Here is a 20,781-nt window from a genome sequence, read left to right on the forward strand (position 1 = left end):
GAGAGCTTGGAAATATGTTCGAACATATTCTGGCAGCATTTCAATTTATTGCAGCGAGTAATTTGTTGTGGCTGCCAAAATGGAAATGTTAAAGAGTTAATAAGACCCAAACATCAATCAACTAAATTTAATGCTAAAATGTTTAAATTAATTTATTCCTTTGTGAAGCAATCGACCTAGACTTAATTCCTATATTTGTTAATAAAGAAATTTTATATAAAAACTCTTTTGATTTATAAACTTTATGATGTAGATTTTTATAAGTCTAGCTTAGGATTATCTTGCTTAAATAATCATCAAGAAAGTTTTTTCTTATGAGCAACGATAGTCTAAATTCTTTCAGTGCACCCACTGCTTTCATTTAAATCCTTTGCCATTTAGCGCTAATGTCATTAGCGAAAAACATTAAAGCATTAATTATGTATAATATGTATGCATATATTGAAGCCCTGCAGCACATCGAAACACATTGATTTGAATATCAGCATGACACAGCCACAAAAGTTCCAAAGAACTCAATCTAAACTTCAGTGCCAGCGAGTTGCCGCTTTGATGTGCCCCTAAGCAGGTCGCCGCACACAAAAGCCAAACGGAATAGATAAACAAAACTAGGAGTGGATGCCACAAACACATGGCAAATAACTTGCACATGCTACTTGCTGCTGCTTCTATGAGTTTCTTCTTTATTTTTTGTTTGCAGCTTGCGCGCTCCAAAGTTCAGCCGTTTGTAAATAATGCTATAGCTGGCGGCAAAATCGATACTTCACTTAAGATTTTTGCATAGCATAAATATGGAAGTAACACACCCCGAAAAAGAAAAAACAGCAAGAGACTTTGACAAAGTTGAACAAAGTGAAATATGAAAAGCAGCAGCAATGGCAACTGCTCTAACTCATTGTCGCAGCAAATATTTGCCTGGCAATTAAATGTTAACTATTTTTTGTTATGTGTAACGTTGCTGTTAAAATTAATCATACGCCTGGCTGATGTTGCTCGGCGCGCTGGGGTTGCAACAACAACAACACCACAATGGCAAATGAACTCAGCTCTGGGGCAAGCCGAAACTTCCATTGCTAGCTTGTCTAGTAGTGGCAACGACCACAGAGCCAAGGGCTGCAGAGCAACTCTTGTTGTGGCTGCTGCATTGAGCCTCGTTGTCTGGCAATCTGCTAATGCGATTTGTTACCCAAACACTTGAAGCGGCTTAAATTCGGTTGGCAACTGTTTAATTAATTAACGCTGCTTGTCTGCTCTGCCGCGGCGGCGGCGGCGTCGTTGCCTGTAAAACTCTATTAATATTTAATACATTGCACATTACGCATACGCACTGTAGCAGCAGCAGCGACAAGTAACTGACTGGCGCTCTGTCATTTTAATTACATGCACATTGCCCCAGCACAACACACGGGACGCATTTTGCGACATGTTTCGCACATTTTTAACACGCTGCCAATTTACAAAATTCATAAATATAAATTGCTTTTAAATGTTGAATACAAACAATTAAAATAGGTACCAAAAGTAAAATGTGCGTAGCTGCGTACAATAGACAGCTTCATAATTAAATTATACTATGTACTATGCAACAAAGTGCGTATATATGTTGATAGCATTACTTATTGATATGACCAAAATTAGCTTGTTGTATTTAATTTGCAACATGTGTATGTGCCTGCGATTTTGTTAGCCCCAAAAAAGTGGCATGCGTAATTAATTAAACAGCTAGTTTAGCTTAAAGGCTTTGCCATTTGAACATTTTACTGTGCAGTCTATATAGTTTGTATGGAATTGAATGCCCCATGGCCATAGACAAGCATAGACAAAGGAATGCTGTCTAGTTAAAATTAATTGAGTTCAATTTGCAGCTAGCAAAACATTGTTAATCAAAATAATAATAATTAACAACTGTGAAAAGAAGCAGCTTATATGCAAAGCAGCGACAACGCTAAATAAACAAATAGTTATGTTTAGCTCAACACTTTTCCAGATTTTCTTAGCATACTTATCAATTATAAAGCCTGAAACTTTTTGTTTGAAATTAAATTATTAATTGCGGCCGGTGAGGGAAATTATGTATTGCTCGTTTTTGACATAGATTTGTTAATTAATGGGATTATTTTTGTAGTGTATTTATGTAGATCTGTTGGGTAAATTCTTTGCAATCTTCTTATTGGTAGCGGGTTGACCAGATTGCTAGCCAATGAGCTGGGATGGGCCATGAGTTTGTCCGCGTATCGGTTGCTGTGTATGTTGATTTGATCTCCGATCAGTATAAATCGAAAGTCACTTTCAATTGACTAATAAAAGCTTGTTGACTTCTTCAATTAAAATTATTTAGTAATTGCTCCCACCACGCTTCAACGTTAAATTATTAATTAAGTTTTTAGAATATAATAACATACTAAGCAGCATATAGTTAATAGTCGACTCGATGGCCTTAGTAGCTAGCACTTACCACTTTTAGTTATTATATAAGTTTGTATAATAATTAAGCTTGTAAATAAATAAATAAATTTAGTAATTGCTAAGCTTAGCGAGTTTAGCTCAAGCTGATTCTTATGCTTTTTAATTTCTAATTTGAAACAAGTTTGTTTTAGTGTACATTGCATCAATTGTTGTTATGCTAGTTGCATATTTAATTAGCAGACATTGTTAGAAAACTATTTGACAGCTCTAAATATATAGCGACTAGCTTAATTACCTAGCATCTAGCATATCGTTTTTTGTACAGATTTGACATTTGTACAAGCGATAAAACGTTATGCATTTAGCTTAACTGAGTTTAGCTGTACTTCCCTCTATATATATATAGCTAATACTAATGAGTTCAATAATAATGTAGCATGGCACAGTTGTCAATCAATGTGGCACTTTTGTTGTACCTTCTGTTGCACATGCAATCTGTTGTTGTTGTTCTAACAAATATACAATTGAGATTGTACATTAACAAATAATTTATAGTGAAATTTGCTGTAGCGCCAAATAAGGGCAACTAATTGAATGCGCTGGGTACACAAAATTTTACACAATGCCAATGTGTGTGTGTGTGGTTGAATTTTATTTAACCACAAGCGAAATACAATGCAACTGATGTGTGTGTGTCTATTTGTGGCTTGCACCCATTTTATTGCTGCATGTACATAACCCACACCCATTGGTGTCCACGAGTAAATTGCTTGTCGATTTAATGATGCATTTGAAACACAACACACGGCACACAACAATTGAAAGGCAAAGCACAAAGCAGCTCGTTTAAATCGAATTTAGTGCAGCTTAACTAAAGCAATTTAATATTATAAACTGTTGCTAAAGCTTAAAGTAATTATAAATTAGGCTGCTTGCATTTGAGCTGTAAGTTGAACTTCGTCTTGGCTGTTGACTTTACTTATGCACTTATCTAATCGATATTTAATGGCAAATGCCAGCCACGCCCACACACACACACACACACAGAGGCACACTTAGTCTGGCACATACATCATTGTCAATGTCAAAGTGTCAAAGCAAACTTGCCTGCTCTGCTGGCCTGCTCATGAATCTACATAGAAGTTGCCCAGGCAAGTGTCGAGTGCAATAACCCAGGCTTTTGTTTTTTTTCTTATTCACTCACACACACACACCCTCTCGCTCTCGCTCTGCCCACAACATTTAAGCATTATGTGGCATTTATGATGTTGCAGCTGCAACTGCAATTGTTTGCATATTGTTGGTTGCTTGCCAGTAAACTGCAAATTGCACTCAAACTTTTTCAACAGAACAAAAACAAAAAAGTAGAGCTCGGGTACACAACTTGCGTTAAGTTTATGGCAAACAGCAAACAATTTGAACTGACAAAGTCCTGCGATAAAAATTGCTTAAGTACTTTAGTTGTGTGCGCGCCAGCAAAAACTTTATTAAACAAACAGGTGAAAAATCTGTGCGGCAAAAAGCGCTGCAGCCACCAGCAACGAGCTGTTGCTGCTGCTGCTGCTGATTCAGATCAGCAACCCATACAAAATGAAAAACAACAAAATTCCTTGCTTACAACATACAAAAAAAAAATTTGTATCATCTGTCATATGTGCGGCAGCATATGCCACACACACACACAGAGGTACACACGCAATGTTTGATTTTATTTTGTGTGTGTGCGTGTGGCATGAAAAGTTTTGTCAGTTTTATCATCTTTTTGTCAGTGACGTTTTTCTTTTTCCATTTGCTGTTTTTTTTTTGTTCTTATTGTTGGCTGTAACTTTGACATTGGCCATGGCTAACAAGCAGGCAGGCAGACAGAACTCACCAGCGCAAAAAAGCGAGAGTGTGTGTGTGTGTGTTTGTGGCATAAAAAGGTACAACGCAGCTATGTTTTGATATATTTTTTGTCAATTTTATTAAATGCAAGCACAGCAAGTGAGCTGAACGTTTCAAAAAATGCATCAAAAGTAAAATGGCGCATGATGAAATGAAGTTAAGAAAATAAACATTTAAGACTTGAATTTATTTAAACTGAATACAACTTTATTTACTGCTTTTTATACTATTTATTTATATATATAATTATGTGCATTTGTTTGTTAAATTATAAATATAAATGCTGTAAAAAAGCCAAAGCCAAAGCTTGCACTGAATTTGATTTTAAATTGAATAAATTTCTCAGTTAACAAATTTCGACACAACTTGCACCTCAGCAGTAAATTGTAAATAGTTAAAATGTTAACAACAAAGTGGTAGCGTTAATAAATACCGTAATCGTATTCATCATTAGCAACAGCTATTAGTTACATTATTAAATTGAATTTTCGTGTTGCTTGCGTATTGAGTGTCTTAACAATTGAGACCACATCAAAGAGCGTGTAATGCTCTCGTTAAGCATTGTTAGTCCTATGCGTGTGTGTGTGTGTGTTGTTGCAAGGATTTCCAGGACTGACAATAACAAAAGCGTGCATGTAATACTTTTATGCATATTTCGCGCATATTTTTCTGACATTGTAAGTGGCTGCGGCTGGCAGCTATAAATTATTGAATAAGCACTGCTGCCAGTAATAACAACAACAACAACAACAGCAAGTGCCAGAGCGAGCGGCTGAAGCTAAAAGACAGAAACAGACGAAGCCACAATATGGCCATGTGTGTGTGTGTGTAGCGTTGGCAATGCCAGTCGGAATTCATATGTAAACCACATTAATCATACGCCCCGTTTGCGTTTTCATTTACGCCACTGACATATGAAAAAATGCACAACAACAACACGAGAGCAGCCGTAATAATAGCAAAAGCCAAAGCAAAAGCAGTCAGGACAGCAGCAATAACTGGCATGTTGCTGCTGCTGTTGCTGCTGCTGCTGTTGTTGTGGTTGTTAGGCGCTACGGTTAAATCAGCCATGAAATGCCAACTACATCAAGCGAGCAACATCATAAACATAATGAAAATAATAAAAATATAAATAGTTGAAGCTCTGGCTATTGAATTTCACTTCATTGCATTTAAATGATTGTTAATCAAATTGAAATCAATATTGAAATGATTGCAACAGCAATTGCAGTAAATATCTTTGCAATGAACTTCACTGCATAGCTGAGTAATCACGAATTGTGTGTCTGCATTACTGGCTGGGTATTAACTTACCTTAGCTGACAAAAGCAAATTGACAGCGCAATAAGATCGAGCAGCAGCAGCAGCAGTAGTTGAGATTAAAGCAAGTTTAAGCTCAAGGGTCTTAAGTTCATTCATTTTGAGTTGTTGAATTTTGCTTGAGCTTATCTGCATGTTAATTGAAGTCTATTAGCTGTCAAGCAATTTAAATTAATTTATTTAGACACAAAGCTGATAAGAGAGCAACAATGTGAGCTATCAATGAATGTAGCGCGCAGTAAACAAATAAGTCGAAGCAAAGAGTAGGGCGCAATCGACAATGTGAGACGCTGTGCTATAAGCAAACTAAGGCAATAAAATGTGCAATTTGTTATAAATATATAAACTTTATTCATTTGTTCAATAAACTCTGTGCAGCGTTTGAAAGTTGTGTAACTTTGTATACATATCAAGTATACGTATTAAAATTGCATTAAAATATTTAATACACATTGACTTTGATATTCTTTGTCCAGTCGCGCTGAAGTTTTCGACAAAACTCTTGACTGGGACATTGAAGGAAATTGTGAATATATAAATCAAACTTTGTGTCTTTAGCTTTTATTGTCTACCTACTATAATATCTATACTTTATACTTTTACTTGTTACATACATTTGGCACAACTTTAAAAGACTCTTTTGCACAAAAATTCAATAAGTATAATTTTTAATTATGATGAGTACATATGCACAAAGAGAAAAATATTGCTATAAATATATGTCAATCTGGCTTGACATAAATGTAAGATTGATATTAAATGCAGATGAATTTAATCAAATTGAGCTGATATTAATATAATTTTATTAAAAGTTAAAGTTAATAAAATATGTCGCTTGAGTAACTTTCATTTCATTTATTTCTTGCTGTACATGTAGCGATAAATTTGAAACTCAACCCGTTGCTGGCAGCTGCTTTCACAATCAGTTGAAGCCTCAGTATACAATGAGCGCTCAGAAGATTGGCATAGTGGGCAGCGGGCTCATCGGACGTGCCTGGGCAATGTTATTTGCCGCTGCCGGTTATCGCGTGCAGCTTTATGATATATTGGAGGCGCAAGTGACGACAGCGCTGGCGGAACTGCAGCAGGAGCTGCACAGCTTGGAGTGCAAGGGCAGGCTGCGTGGCAATTTGACGGCGCAGGCGCAATTCGCATTGATTAGCGGCTGCACGAGCTTGCAGCAGTTGGTGCAACAGGCGCAGCATATACAGGAATGCGTACCGGAGCAGCTGGAGCTGAAGCGACAGCTCTATGCGCAGCTGGCTGAGCTGCTGGAACCGCAGACGGTGCTGGCCAGCTCAACGAGCACGTTTATGCCGTCGCGCTTTACGGCGGAGCTGAAGTGCAAGGAGCAGGTAAGCAGCAAATGAAATTCTTGCCTGAGGCGCTTACAAACTTTGCTTTAGATGCTGGTGGCACATCCGCTCAATCCGCCGTACTATATACCGCTGGTGGAGCTGGTGCCGGCGCCCTGGACGAGGCCAGAGCTAGTGGAGCGCACGCGTCAGCTGATGCTGTCGCTGGGCCAGCGTCCGGTTGTGCTGCAGCGTGAGATTGAGGGCTTTGTTAGCAATCGCATACAGTACGCCATACTCAATGAGGTGTGGCGTCTGGTGGGCAGCGGCATTGTTAGCGTCGCGGATGCGGATCGTGTGCTGAGCGAGGGTCTGGGCATGCGCTATGCGCTGCTTGGTGCACTGGAGACGGCGCATCTGAATGCGCCTGGAGGCGTGGCCGATTATTTTCAGCGCTTTGGCAGCGAAATCTCAGCAGTGAGCGCCAGCTATGGCCCAACGCCGAATACGTGCGAGGAGCTGGACACGCTGGCGGATATTGCGCGTCAATGCGAGCAGCTAACGCCGCTGGCCGAGCTCGAGCAGCGGCGTGCGGCACGTGATGAGTTTCTCACACGTCTGGCGGCGCTAAAGCGGCAGCAGCAGCAGCAGCAATCGCCAACAAATTGATTTTTGCTAAAATGTATTTTCGTCTGCTTTCCATTTGTGTTGATTAAAACTATTCCAGTCTCTCTCTCTTTCGCTTTCTTTATGTGCGCGTGGGGGGGGTGGGGTGACGTATATGCCACATGTACTTGCTACGTAATTGCAGCGCACGCTTTCATTTCGTTTCAGTTCGCCTGCACATTAATGAAATTAATTTTTGTAGCAACCGGAAATGTTGGCAGCCATTGCCAACTACAACGTGTCACATTTCCGGCTTTGGCTTTGGCTTTCGGCTGCCATTGCAATCGGCCCCCAGGGAGCACCGCATGCCATTTTCATTTCAATCTCGACACTTGACCTGTCGGCGCTTTGCTTAAAGAAATTTAATTCTAAATGCAGCTGCAACTCTTTGGGAAATTTAAGCTGCTTGAGCTTTAATTAAAGCATTGAAATGTGAACTATTTGTCATATTTAAATAATGATGAATGATATTTAAGCTACGCTACTTTCATTCACACTTAATCAGCGTGTTATAAAATTCATTTTATTTTTTTACTTTATGCGTCTCAGCACATTTAACTTTTGCTTAAATCCACTTTAATTTAGCTGTTTAATGTTGTCTAAAATTTATTGTCATAGACCTGCCTGCCTTACACTCGCCTGACTAACAAACAATTTACTTAGCAACAGTAAAAGATCCAAAGAAAAATCGTTTGCTTAATGCGCTCAACACTTTGCGGCTTAATGTGTGTGTATGAGTGTGGGTGTGTGTGTGTGCTTTTTTATTAAAATCATAAATCTGCATTAAGTAAGCCTAACATATACTATGCTATATATATGTACATAAGCGCATTTTACATCGACATTGCCCAACAATTCATTTTATGCGCTGGCTGACAACGCATTTTTCATTTTTACTCGCATTAATTTTGCATGTGTATGTGTGCGGTTTTTTTTAATAAACTCGAAGCTGTCGCTAAGCACATGCTATTTACCATAGCCACATGGCCAGAAGGAAAGCGCATAAAAAATGATCAAAAAGCACTTTAATTTAACTCATTGTCACATTGCCAGGCTTTTGTTTTATCAAAAGGGCGCTTCAAAAAAAAATTTAAACATATTCGAATTGCATTTTTTGCTGCCCAACCTAAAGCTGTTGGTACCAAAAGGCAGTGAAGGCTTAACTATAGTAGCTATATATATTTAAAATTCGAAAATAAATTAAAGCAACAATTAGAAGTTACTCTGCTGACTGAGCAATCAACTAACTAATTAACTCTAACAGCAGCTTAACAAAATAAAATAAGAAATCACAAGTAAAAGAGCTTAAATTATTTATGCTCATGCTGTCTCTCTCTCTCTGTCAATCGCTAATTTATAGCCTCTCAGCAACTATCAGTGCGCTCTCGCTCAGAATATCAAATGCTGATAAGAAAAAGAACGAAAGCACAAGCTGCAAACAAAAATTTATGTTTTGAATGCTTTAATCACAGCAAGCTAACAAACAATTCAAATAACAGATTTTTAATTAGTTTGAATTTTAGCTAATCATTGTAAAACATGCAAATTATAATTGTCTCATTTCAACATAAATTTTATGCTACACCAATTAGCAATAAAAATAACCGGAAGCACTATTCAACGTATATAAAATAATAGACAAATTGTTTATTACACTTTTTGTTGACAATGCACAGTCAACGGAAAACAATTGCAAATTGCAAAGAAATATATTATAGCAACTTTATTTAAATATATAAAATTCAGTATATAAAAAAAAAAAATTATATTTGTGTAATAAATATAATCAATTACTTATTCAGCTTAATATTTGTTGCATAAATTGTTTGGTGCCATATTATTGTTGATTATAAAAAGTTAAATACGATTAAAATTTGAGCTTCTATAAAGTTAATGAAACTATATTTAATAATTAAAGAGAAAAAATTTGCTTTTGATTAGTAACTTGCTAATTACAAATGAAACAATATGCGCATTTATTTAATTTAATAACTATGAGGCGTTTGCTATTTATTTATTTATTTAATGTCGAGTATGTACACTCAACAGTAAATTAAAATTATCATCAATTAGTTCAAATTAGTTCTGATAAATATACAAAATTAAGCATATAGTAAAGCAAAGAAGCTCAGTATCAAATCAGATTCAATTTAACTCCTAATTTTGTTGAATAGCGTAGCTTAAACTGTTATGTTTTTGGAATTTTTGAATAGCCTAAGCTATCGATTGTAGTTTTAGTTTTGTGTAATTTTGCTGCACTAAAAAGTTCAAATTACTGCGCATAGTTGCGGTCAATCGTTAGTGTAAAATACCCCAAACAATTAGAAACCACAATTGCTGCCCCAGCAACGTGCAACTTTTCATTTTTACTGGCACTTAATGCCAGTCAGCCAGTCAGCCAGTCAGCCAGCCAGGCTGCCAGTTTTTCTCGTTTGATATTCCAGCTGCAGTTGCAACCAACCACCCACCCACCCAACTCAGCCACCCACAAAAGCAGCAGCAGCAGCAAATGCATTTTGAGGTTAATGCCCCAAGCCAAAAACGAAGTGCAGGCAACTAAGCAGCATCAAAAGCAAGTCAGCGGGAAGAGAGAGAGAGAGGGTGAGAGGGTGGCAGAGTTTTATAAACTTGCCCCGAACATTCTCTGTACTGACAGTACATTTGGTCATATTCTTCGTTCTTCTTCTCCTTTGTGACTATTTTCCAATGTTTTTTTGCCTTCATTTTCTTCTGAGCATGGAACTTCTGCTGTGCCTGCATTGTCAAGTGAAGCGCACATAACGCGATTTTAATTTTGATTTCCTAGGGCCAGCTTAGTCCTGTGCATTCATAATCCTTAAACTGTTACACAGCCAACATGTATGCATATCCAGTATGTGCATTATAATTAAATAATCAGCAACTTGTTAATTGCTTGCAGTTCAAACTAGTTGATCACTGTTGCTCTGCCTGCGATTTGTATTGAATTTTAAGCTCTTAAGCCGCTTAGCAGGCTGACAAATTTTCAATTTTGTCCAATTTTGTCATTTGATGCCTAAATCTATAAGTTCAATGCAGTATTGCTGTTTAGAAGCGCATAGAAGGGCGATTCACAATAGCATAATTAATAAGGCGAACAGTCAAATTGCTGCTATAAATGGGAAATAAATCAGGAACGAAAATAATAAAGCAAAAGCAAAGTGCTGCAGTCTGCGAAACTTGTGTAAAAAGATTAGCTTCTGATTCGTCTGACTAATACTGCATAGGAAAAGTCTTTAAAATATATTTATTTAATTGTAATAATATACTTGGTCAACAAGCATTACATTAGGAACTAAAGCAGAACCTATATAAGCATTTATTTCAACTTTCTTAACGATTAATAATTAACACTAACCCAGCCTGGGTTGGATTTTTCTTAATCCTTGCAACAAATGTTGGGTCTGTTTAACACTTATAAGCTTATCAAATTTAAAAACCAAAACAATTTTTAAATACTTTTAAATTTAACTTTAAATATCTTTTGTAATCTTTTTCTTTTCTTTAAATAAATAAAATAATAAATACATTTATATTAGTATTTACTATTAGTACTACTACTTCAAATAGTTACCTTTAGATTTATTGCATAATAACAATTGTATACAATCCAATTAAATTTCTTTAAATTGCTTTTGAAATTCTTCAAGCTCAACCGCTAGATGGCGTTGGCCCAGTTGCTGAACAATTTGTAAGCTGCTGCAGTTGTTTGCGTCTAAAATTTGCTTTTCGAAAAGCGCAATACGCACACACACAACGTAACAAAAATAGACCAATTTATGTATGTGTGTGTGTTGGTGTGTGTGCGAGCTTTTACAATCCTATTAAAGTATCAGACAATCTAATCACCAGCAGCTCAAAAGCCGCGCAATGCGCACACGCGCTAAATGTTGCCAAAGGACCGACCGCAGTGGCAAAAGTACATGGCCATAGCCTGAGTGCTGTTGCTGTTGTTGTTGCTGTTGCTGCGTTGACAGCCCCCCACTTGGAATACAGATATACAAACAGATAACTACAGCAGAAGCTGAAGCAGCAGCAACAACATCACATTATAAACGAAATGTCCACTAAAACGACTGTCACTTGGCATAGAAGCCAAACCACTGGCCCACGCCCACGCCCACAACGTTGTCCCTACTGTGAGCTTGTTTAGTTGCTGGCATTAAGGCATTGTCTGCGTATACGTATTACGTATACGTATTTTGTTGGCACTGCGAGAGCTGCTCGTTGACTGTCTGTTTGGCCTTTGTTTTTGTTGCTGCTGTCTGTCTGACGGCTGCTGATGCTGCTGCTGCTGTTGCTGTTGCTCTTGCCTGATTGTTGGTCTGCGTCAGTTTAATTTGAATACACTTAAGTGTGCTGCGGTGTACCAGAACCGTCACAAGAATTTCCAATTGAAAATCACTTCAAGTTTAATTTGATTGCCGCCGTCAGCCGCTCAAAACCACTTGGCATTCTGCATTCTGGCATTTTGAAGTGCCTGCCCAACAACATATCCAACTACCCACTACGCCGAGCACTTTAATCACATTTGTCCAGCATTAAAATTGTCGAAAACTTGTTACGTTTGCATAATTCTTAGCCAAGATGAAACACCAGAGCCCCCAACCCCCCCAGAGGCACACACAACACAATAAGTTTCCTTTTCTTTTCACAACGCACAGCTCTCTGCAAGGCATTTTCATTACTTCAATGTGTGTACAAAATGAAACTTAAAAAAGGAAACTCAATGAATATGACACTGGAAGAGCAAATGGCATGAGCTGAATTTACGCAACGACGTAGACGAGTTGGGAATTTAATGCAGTTGCAAGCGCTGAAATTACATTTTTAACTCGAAGTCGAAGATTGGAATACACTAACAATTAAGTTTACAACCGAAAGCAAACAATTAAAGCAGAAGATGGCAAGAATATAATTTAAGGGCAGCAACTGGTAAAAAATTAAACTTACAATGATCTTTCTTAATTAACATAACATGAACACTATTTTTTATTATACTACAATTTACTAGAATTTTAATCGGGATTCAAGTTTGTGGGCGAAGCCAGTTTTGTAATTTAGGAGGAGAGCAGCAGCTCATAATAATTAATATTCTGATTGATAAAACATTTCTTTTATTTATTAAACTAGCACAGTATTTATTATAATTTTAATCATCTATGTATGAGAGTTGGATTTTGATCTGTGAATGATTATTCCAGACAACCCAGCTAAACTTACATAGATGACAATAGCTATTAAAAGTAATTAATCAACAAGTAAAGCATTTCTACCAAACCGCTTTAAATTTGCTAAATATATATTTTAGCATCAAAATATTCAAACGCTTATAAAAACAACAATTGAAATGCGTGCGTAACATGGAAATATGATGAGTATCAATCGCTGATTGATAACGCTGAGTAAGAAATGAAGTAGTAAATAGAAAATAGAACACATCAACTAGTAGTAGACATATTCCCGCGTGACATTTTATACATTTAGGCTTAACTGACGGATAAGCGCACTTAGGCGAAGCTTAAGCTGTTGAAAAAAAGACACATTATCAATTATCAATCAAGTCAATTAATGTTTTGAATAAAAGAACTATTGCAGTTATATTAAAATATATTGTTAGACAGTTTTCTCGGAAGATCTTGCTATACTAAAATTCACAGTTGCTTCTATAGTTTGACTAAAAATCTGCTTACCCACAAGTGTAAAGCGTATAGCTTGCCAGCGTATTGTATTGTATTGGATTTACATTATTTACAGCATATTACACACGGCCAGAGCGAGCGGCAACTGAACGTTATAACGCACATCAATAGACATATATGTGTTTATATATATGCATGCTATGCATACTGTGTAGGTTGCTGAGGCTGAGACTGAAGTCAATTCGTTTGTTTGGTTGCAATGTGAAAGGCGAAGCGCGTGGAAAGTAAAGCCGCCGCTCTGATAACATGGCAAGCAGGCAAATCGTACCCTCTGGGGCAAGGAAATTAATTAAATTAAGTCAACGAAAAGTGAAATGGCAAGAGCGAAAAACGCACTAGAGAGCGAGCGAGCTGTAGCTCTAGCTGGGGCAGCGGTACGTTATGCCCGCAGGCAGCAAAGTCTTTGACATTCGTCGCTCGCCCGGGCTCCCTCGTCACTTTGATGCCGCTTCGAACAGTCGCAGGAAGGAGCAGGACCCCTAGCAAGCGCGTCTGCCTTGACTGGTTCGTATCTATGGCAAGTGTGGAACGATAAGCTCGCTTCGTTATAATCCTAATTAAATATTTAGGTTTACTCTATGGCTGTATTTGCTTTTTTTTCGCTTCACTCTCCACTTTGCCTCTGAGCCTGTCACTCAACTCTTTATTTGCTATCTTTGCTTGCTTTCAGCTTTCAGCTGTGTGCGATGCTGTGTGCTCGATAAGCGCTGGCGCCTGGGTCACTTGGCAAGGGTTAATTGCATTAAAGTTATGACAATTGCCAACAAATTCCATGCTCGGGGCCCACAGCAGACAAAATCAACTCAACAAATTGCGTATTGCGCTGTTGCTGTTGCTGCTGCGCCACGGCTAATCGAATAAAGTCTGTAGCTTAATACACTACAAATTGCGTTTGCTCAAGAGCAAGTGCAGCAAGTGTGAAAAATAAAACAAAATTTGGTATTTTAAAGTAAAGTGTTGAGTTTCCGCAAACAATGCGCCGCTATTCTAATCATTAATTTAACAATGTTATGGGCTATGTCTGGCAAGCAATTTAATTTTGGCGCGAACGTCTTGGCCAGCTCTAACCGCTGGCTGTGTGCTCTTGTGGCATGCTGTCTGGCATGCCTCAGTTTATATAGTTCTATCTTGTCGGCTGTATCTGCTGCAGCAGCAGCCTTTGCCTTTGTTGAATGTCTGACGCAGTTAAAGCAGCGCGCAATTTGTTTTAATCAACAAAGTCAAAAAAAAAAAAGAAAAGTTGGTGTGCCTTGGGTGTGCAGCAGCAGCAGCAAAGACGAAAAAAAATTAAATAAACTTTGTGTTGGGCCAACAATTTGCGCAACGTCTAGCAGCTCAACCAGCAGCAACCGCTTCAAATGTCTGCGGCTATGCTGGGTCAGACAAAACGCTGACAGGCAGCAGCAGCGCCAGCGCTCGACGTGACTTCACTGTAGTCAGCACAAACAGTTGCAATCCTTTAACGGTTTAATATGCCAGCAAATTGCTAGAGAATATTTAGAGCTACAGCCCGCAAGCAAACAGATTTAATATAATGAAGCTGCCAATTCATAATTGATAGGCCTCTTGGCCCGGCTACAAAACATCAATCGCTTGTCAGGCAATTATTGCGAAATTCCACAGTGTACCATCAATTTTAACAGTCACTGTGTGATAGATGTCACCGACCACAAAATGATAAAGGTAATCAATATGTTGTTGAGTAATTTTCTTTTTTTGTTGTGTCCCAAATTGTTATACAAAAAACTCGTTGCCTACTTTTTGGCGCACGCTTATGAATTTGTTATTAAAAACTTGTTAAAATGAACAATTAGTGTATGTAGCTTTAGTTTTATTTTGTTTTTTTTTTTTTGCAGTGCTGCTCAATTGTTGTTTGTTTGCTTGTTGTATTGGCTTTGCCATTGTGTGGCTTATCAATAAAGCAAATTGAATTTGGTGCGGTGCAAAAAGTGTCACTCAGTTCGATCAAGATAAATGTCAACGCAACAACAGGCAATGAACAAATAGAAGAGCAGAAAAAAGAGCGACATAGCGAGCTGGAGAGAGTGCGCCGTTGGCCCATTGTCTGATGTTTGCCGAGCATTTGAAATGGGCAAATTAAATTAATGTGTTGGCTTGTCTGCCAGTCGGCTGCTTTGATAAATGAAAAGGTTTGCTTTTATTGCTAGCTACAAACTTAGAACGTACTAACCTTTGACCCAACGGACATCAGGTTATCTTATGTAAGTTGATAATTTGTACCGCTTGCTTTGCTGCTTAACAAAATGTAGACATATCCCTAGCAGATAGCTCTGATTGTTGCTGCCAGCTTTTGTAGCTTATTATTTATCAACTCCATTGTTCTCCCCACATGCCTTAAGCTTGGCAGGCTCTAAATGTGAAGCGGGCATAGGAAAATGATTTATTAGACGCCTTGCCTTGACGGGCAGCATTGTGACAAATATAAAACTGTAGCCACAACAACAAATTGAGGTACAGTTTAGAATGCATTGCTAAGCAGCCAAGGCTTAATTGTAGTAATGTTAAGAATCTCAATGTCAAATTTAGTAGACACTTGCTTATAATATATTCCACACTTAAGTGGAGTGCAGACTTAATGCTCCAAAACTGAAACTGATAGAAACTGCTTCGTTTTATATCCGGAACCATTTAGAACTACGCAAAGCTACCAACCCAAAGATTTATTAACAACAGACTTGATTGCAAAATTTTAATCAAATATGTTTAACAAACAATAAATGTTTAAATGTGACACACCAATTTATTTTGAGACAAGTTGCTTTTTCAGTATTTATTATAATAAAATTGTATTATATATTAATATCATATAATTTGATTTGCTTTCCTCTGTACAGCGTTTTATACATACTATACATACGTTTATTTTCTTCCCGACAAAACAAAAACTAACAACAAAAAAAAAAACTGCAACTTGCTAGCTTAACAACACATTTAAACAAGTTTTGTTTTCACTTTATTCCTTTGTGCATTTCAAGTTCAATTCCATCTATAATTTTAATATATTTTTCATTATTTATTTTAAAAGTCTCCGCATTAACCCTTTAGGTTGCCTTTAATGGCATCTTAAAATTTGTGAGCAATTTTAAAGCCAAATTAATAAGCGCAGCGCCTATGGGCGGTGTTTTTGTTGTTAACTGTAGACGTGTCTGCACTTTCATGTGCCCCCCTCACGCCCGCTTGCACGCTGGTGGCACGACTGTCCCTGACATTTTTCACTTTGGCTAAAAATTGCAATGTCATTGTTGCGAGATAGCGACGCGAGCGGGCGGGGTGCGCATACAAAAAGCATGTGGCTAGTAATTCATTACCCAGACCAGCAACACCAACACACACACACGCACACACACATTGATACACGAAACAATTGCACATGGCCGCCGACGCCATTTAATGTGCAAACAAAAGGCGTTGGTACAGCAAAATGCCAACCAAAAAAAAAAGCAAAAAAAAAAAAGAAACTATAGAAAAAAATATTATGAAGTATTTGTAAACTGCAGACGCCGCACAATAGCAATGAGCGAATGAAGAGATAGAGTGAAAGAGAGAGAGAGAGAGAGAGCGCACATACAAAAAGAAAACGCCGCTCTATGCTAAAAGTTAAAATAACGAACGATAATTAATGGAATGACAACATAAAGCTGGCAACAATTTCAACAGTTAGCAATGCACAGGCGTTAGTTACGCCCCTAGGACGCGCCGCTGCTGCTGCGTGTGAATATTTATCGAATGCTGGCCGCGAAAAAATGCTCAAGCGGAAGCCACACCAATGCGACTATGTGTGTGTATGTGTGTGTGTGGGGCAAGCGGAAATGCATTGTTATACGCGCAATTTCATTTGGATATTTATTATGCGAGCAGCAGCAGCAGCAGCAAATTGAAGTGCAATAGCCTGGGACTCGGACTCAGTCTCAGGCTTTTAATAAATGCAAAAATAAGCAAAATGATGAATTAAGAAAATTCTCTGAATTGCACCCCAAGCACAAATTGCAAAATGAAATTCAAGCGCATTCGCACTCGAGTCTTTAACACTTTTTTGCTTAAATTCGTTGCAGCTTCTAAGCGCTGCTGCTTTAAAAAACAATTTCCTCTAACATGCATAAATATTGCTGTAGTTGCAAGTATTAGTTTGCAACATCATTAGAGTGCAACAATTGTCTATGTGTGTGTGGGTTTGTGGCGCTACACAGATTTCATCAGCAAGCTGCTGCCGCACAACATTTTCAATTTGCTAACAACAGCAGGTGTATTGGCAGCCTTGGGTGTACAGCAGCAGTTCTTGTTGGGTGGCTGGCTGGCTCGGTTGGGGGTGGCTGGGTGGTTAGTGTGGTAAGCGCACTAGCAGCACCGCGAGGCATTTCCAAACCGAAAACAGGCGAACGCGATGACGTTGTAGACATTGTGGTTGCACTTATAATACATGTTTTTGTTTTTGTTTTTGCTTTTATTTTTGTAGTTTTCTGCTGCTGCTGATGATGATGAGAAAATTGTTTTTGAAAAATACAAGGAACAGGCATTGCCATGCGCACATATGTTTAAATGTAGAGCTAAGTAAGTTTATATGTTAAGTTAAGCAAAAAACACAAATTGCTGTGCAAAATGTTTGAGCTTGTATTGCTATCCCTATAGGATAATTTGGCGGCTCTCATGTGAAGCTTTCAAGCTATTCATTCATTTACTTATAAAAATGTATTGTTCAAAAAGTTTTATTTAATTTTTATATTTATTTATTTAATCTCTGCTAATGACAGTCAGCGGTAAATAAAAATTATAAAAAGTTAGTTAATCACATTAGACATTTTTTAAAAAATAAAACAAAAATGTTTAAAAAAATGCTCACAATGAGACTGTTAAGCATCAAAATACAATTAAAATAATCATATAGACTGTAAAATTTAAATTATTAAACACGTAATTGTAACAATTGATAATTGCACTTTATTTAGATAAAGATAAATATGTGTGTTGTTTTGTTAGACAATTGTGTTGACACTAATAATATCAAATATACATAAAAAAGCGAACACATTTTTATTATCAACTGCTATGATACAAACTAATGTTTATTATTTTTGATTTCTTTTTGTATAAATCACAATTCCACAACTAAATACGTGTTAAAAGCGACGCATATTAAATTGAATAAAAATAAAACAAATTAGTTGTCTAGATTAACATAATAAACATGCATATATTGCAAATTTTCAGCTGCATCAATAAAATATTTGATTTCCATGATGTAGCGGAAACGGAAGTGCCCGGCAGCTATGCGCACTGATCTGACTTTAATGCCAGCCAGTTATAAATGCCAAGCTGCTGTAGTTTGGCTAAAAAGGCAAGAAATTGTCTGTAGCTGAAGTCCTGCTGCACATCATCAGGCAAGCGCCTGTGATACTGAGCGAGATGATGATAGATGAAAGGACGTGGCTTCGACTGCTTGATGCGAAAGAATGCGAACAGCTGCTTACAAGCCTGAGAGCCATCATCAAAGAGCAGCACTTTGTTTAGTTGGCTGTGGTTAAAGGCAAAGTAAATAATAACAAGTTAAGCTAAAATGAAGTGCGCACCAAATCTGCTTAATAGACTGCTTAAGCTCTGGCAGTTCAGTTAAAGGCTTCAGCTGCGACTCAACTGTGCCACGCTGCAGATTCTTGAGCAGCTTGTATGGCAGCAGATCCAAGTGCAGCTTCTGCAGCAATGCCAGAGCGTGCACCAGACGCGCCTGCCAATTGTGATTAAGCCAACGCACCGCTGCAAAGAAAATCTCTTGCTCGCTGTTGACCTTTATATGCTCAGAGCCCAGCAGCTGCTGCACTTGCTCAAGCGGCAGCTCTACGTATTGCTTGCTTGCCACAAGCGTTAGGAAGAAGTAACGTATATGCTGCAGCATGGCCAAGTGCAAGCCTGGGTTGGGCAACGTGTGCGCCAAGCGCCGCGCCTCGCAGCTTATCCAAAATGCCTGCTCCTCCTCGAACTGCTGAGGCGTGTCCAAGCAAAACCAAATCTTGGCCACCAAATACTCCAGCTGCAACACATGCGCGGCTGCCAGCAGCTCCAGTATATGCTCACGCTGCAGTGGCGCGTTTGGCTGCAACATCCAAGCTGCCACAAGCTGCAAACCGCGCATTGTCAGCCTCTGCTCCGGCAACAGCAGTTCACGCTGCCCAAGCTTCCACTCATGCAGCACATATGGCGAATAGCAGTAGCAACGCAGCCGATTACAGCTGCAGCGCTCAGTGCCCAAGCATAAAGTCAAATCATTGGCATCCTGCTGCTCCCAGGACGTTAACAGCAGCGTTAGCGGCGCTTCAGCTTTGCGCAACTGCAGCTTCTTTTCCTTAATCTCCCAATTCAGCAGCTCGCGTCCATCCTTATAGCAAGCCAAGCTACGGCGTGGTATGCACGGCTCTGGAGCCAGCACCTCAACACAAACTTCACTATTCGCATTTGACATTTTCTAAAACGAAGACTATAAAAATTTGTGTATATCAGGAAATAAAAATTTGACAAGCTAATAATTAAATAAAAATATATAAAGTTAATGATCAACAGTTTCTGCTCTCTAACTTATCGGGCTTCAAAATATTTATTTATAAAAAAAAATAGTGTGCTAAGTATTTAAAATATATTTAAAACCAATGCTGCGAACTAGAACTTTAATATCTTTGAAGTTATTTATTCGATTGCGATTATTTAAAAGAGAATTGTGGGCGCTGCTATTTTTATTTATTATTCTCTTGTCTGATACACAATTTTTACAACAGCCACAGCTTATAAAAATGACAAAGTGAATCAAAATACTATAAGCTCATGTCTCTAAATCTTATATCACTTATCCGTCAGTCTGGCTTTTGATATACAATATATGGTAGGTACGTACCTTTATTTATGTACATATGTATGTGTGAAGCTGCCATTGGCTTTGGCCAATTAGACGCACAATGGTCCCCAAATTATGCAACATGGCGCGACAAATTCAATTTGCTATGCCCCAAACACGTGCCCACAACAGCGCGCACGCCAATACAGACACACAATAAGACAGAGAAAGAGAGAGAGAGAGAGAGAGAGAGAGTGGCAGACTGTAGCAGCAGCCACAGCCGCAGCAATGAGAGACTGAGAGACACGTCGAAACTTGTTCAAAAATCCCTGGAGAAATTAGTTTGATTTATGTTGAGTTTCCGGTGAAAATAAATTGCCGAGTTTACAGCACTCGGACACGGACACGGTATGCGGGCATTGCCAACGCATAATTGATAATGCCATCGGCGTACCAGGCTACTAAACTTTAGCCATGACTAAGGCGTGGGCGAGGGAGGGAGCTCCCCTCAAATTGTCACTTGCTTTTGGTGGCAACAAAATCGTGACTCATTAGAGCTTGACAAAACAACAAGGAAAATATATAAACCATATGCAGCTAAACAATGTTGCTTAGGCTAATCAATAATGTAAACTCTTTTCATACGATTTGC

The 20,781-nt window shown here is 38.3% G+C and overlaps 2 protein-coding genes across 2 annotated transcripts; one reads left to right on the plus strand and one right to left on the minus strand.

The window, feature by feature from the left end:
• The first annotated feature begins 6,554 nt into the window (after positions 1 to 6,554).
• Positions 6,555 to 7,626, plus strand: LOC108595700 (lambda-crystallin homolog). Its single transcript, XM_017980983.1, has 2 exons — positions 6,555 to 6,965; positions 7,017 to 7,626. Exons 1-2 carry the CDS (start codon positions 6,555 to 6,557, stop codon positions 7,572 to 7,574), a joined length of 969 nt encoding a protein of 322 aa, XP_017836472.1. The 3' UTR covers positions 7,575 to 7,626.
• Positions 7,627 to 18,477: 10,851 nt separating this feature from the next.
• On the minus strand, positions 18,478 to 19,815 carry LOC108595651 (kelch-like protein 18). Its single transcript, XM_017980925.2, has 2 exons — positions 18,877 to 19,815; positions 18,478 to 18,821 (listed from the first exon to the last, which is right to left on the minus strand). The coding sequence occupies exons 1-2, from the start codon at positions 19,761 to 19,763 to the stop codon at positions 18,575 to 18,577; spliced, it is 1,134 nt and encodes a 377-aa protein (XP_017836414.1). The 5' UTR covers positions 19,764 to 19,815; the 3' UTR covers positions 18,478 to 18,574.
• Positions 19,816 to 20,781: the final 966 nt, after the last annotated feature.

Source organism: Drosophila busckii, chromosome 2R (genome assembly GCF_011750605.1).
Source record: "Drosophila busckii strain San Diego stock center, stock number 13000-0081.31 chromosome 2R, ASM1175060v1, whole genome shotgun sequence".
Lineage (NCBI taxonomy): Eukaryota > Metazoa > Arthropoda > Insecta > Diptera > Drosophilidae > Drosophila > Drosophila busckii.

Excerpts from the sequence above, each read along its gene's own strand:
- LOC108595700 (XM_017980983.1), top strand. The coding sequence starts at position 6,555 with ATGAGCGCTCAGAAGATTGGCATAGTGGGCAGCGGGCTCATCGGACGT. Across the intron at positions 6,966-7,016 it reads AGCTGAAGTGCAAGGAGCAG|ATGCTGGTGGCACATCCGCT; the intron begins GTAAGCAGCAAA and ends ACTTTGCTTTAG.
- LOC108595651 (XM_017980925.2), bottom strand. The coding sequence starts at position 19,763 with ATGTCAAATGCGAATAGTGAAGTTTGTGTTGAGGTGCTGGCTCCAGAG. Across the intron at positions 18,822-18,876 it reads CAGTCTATTAAGCAGATTTG|CCAACTAAACAAAGTGCTGC; the intron begins GTGCGCACTTCA and ends CTTTAACCACAG.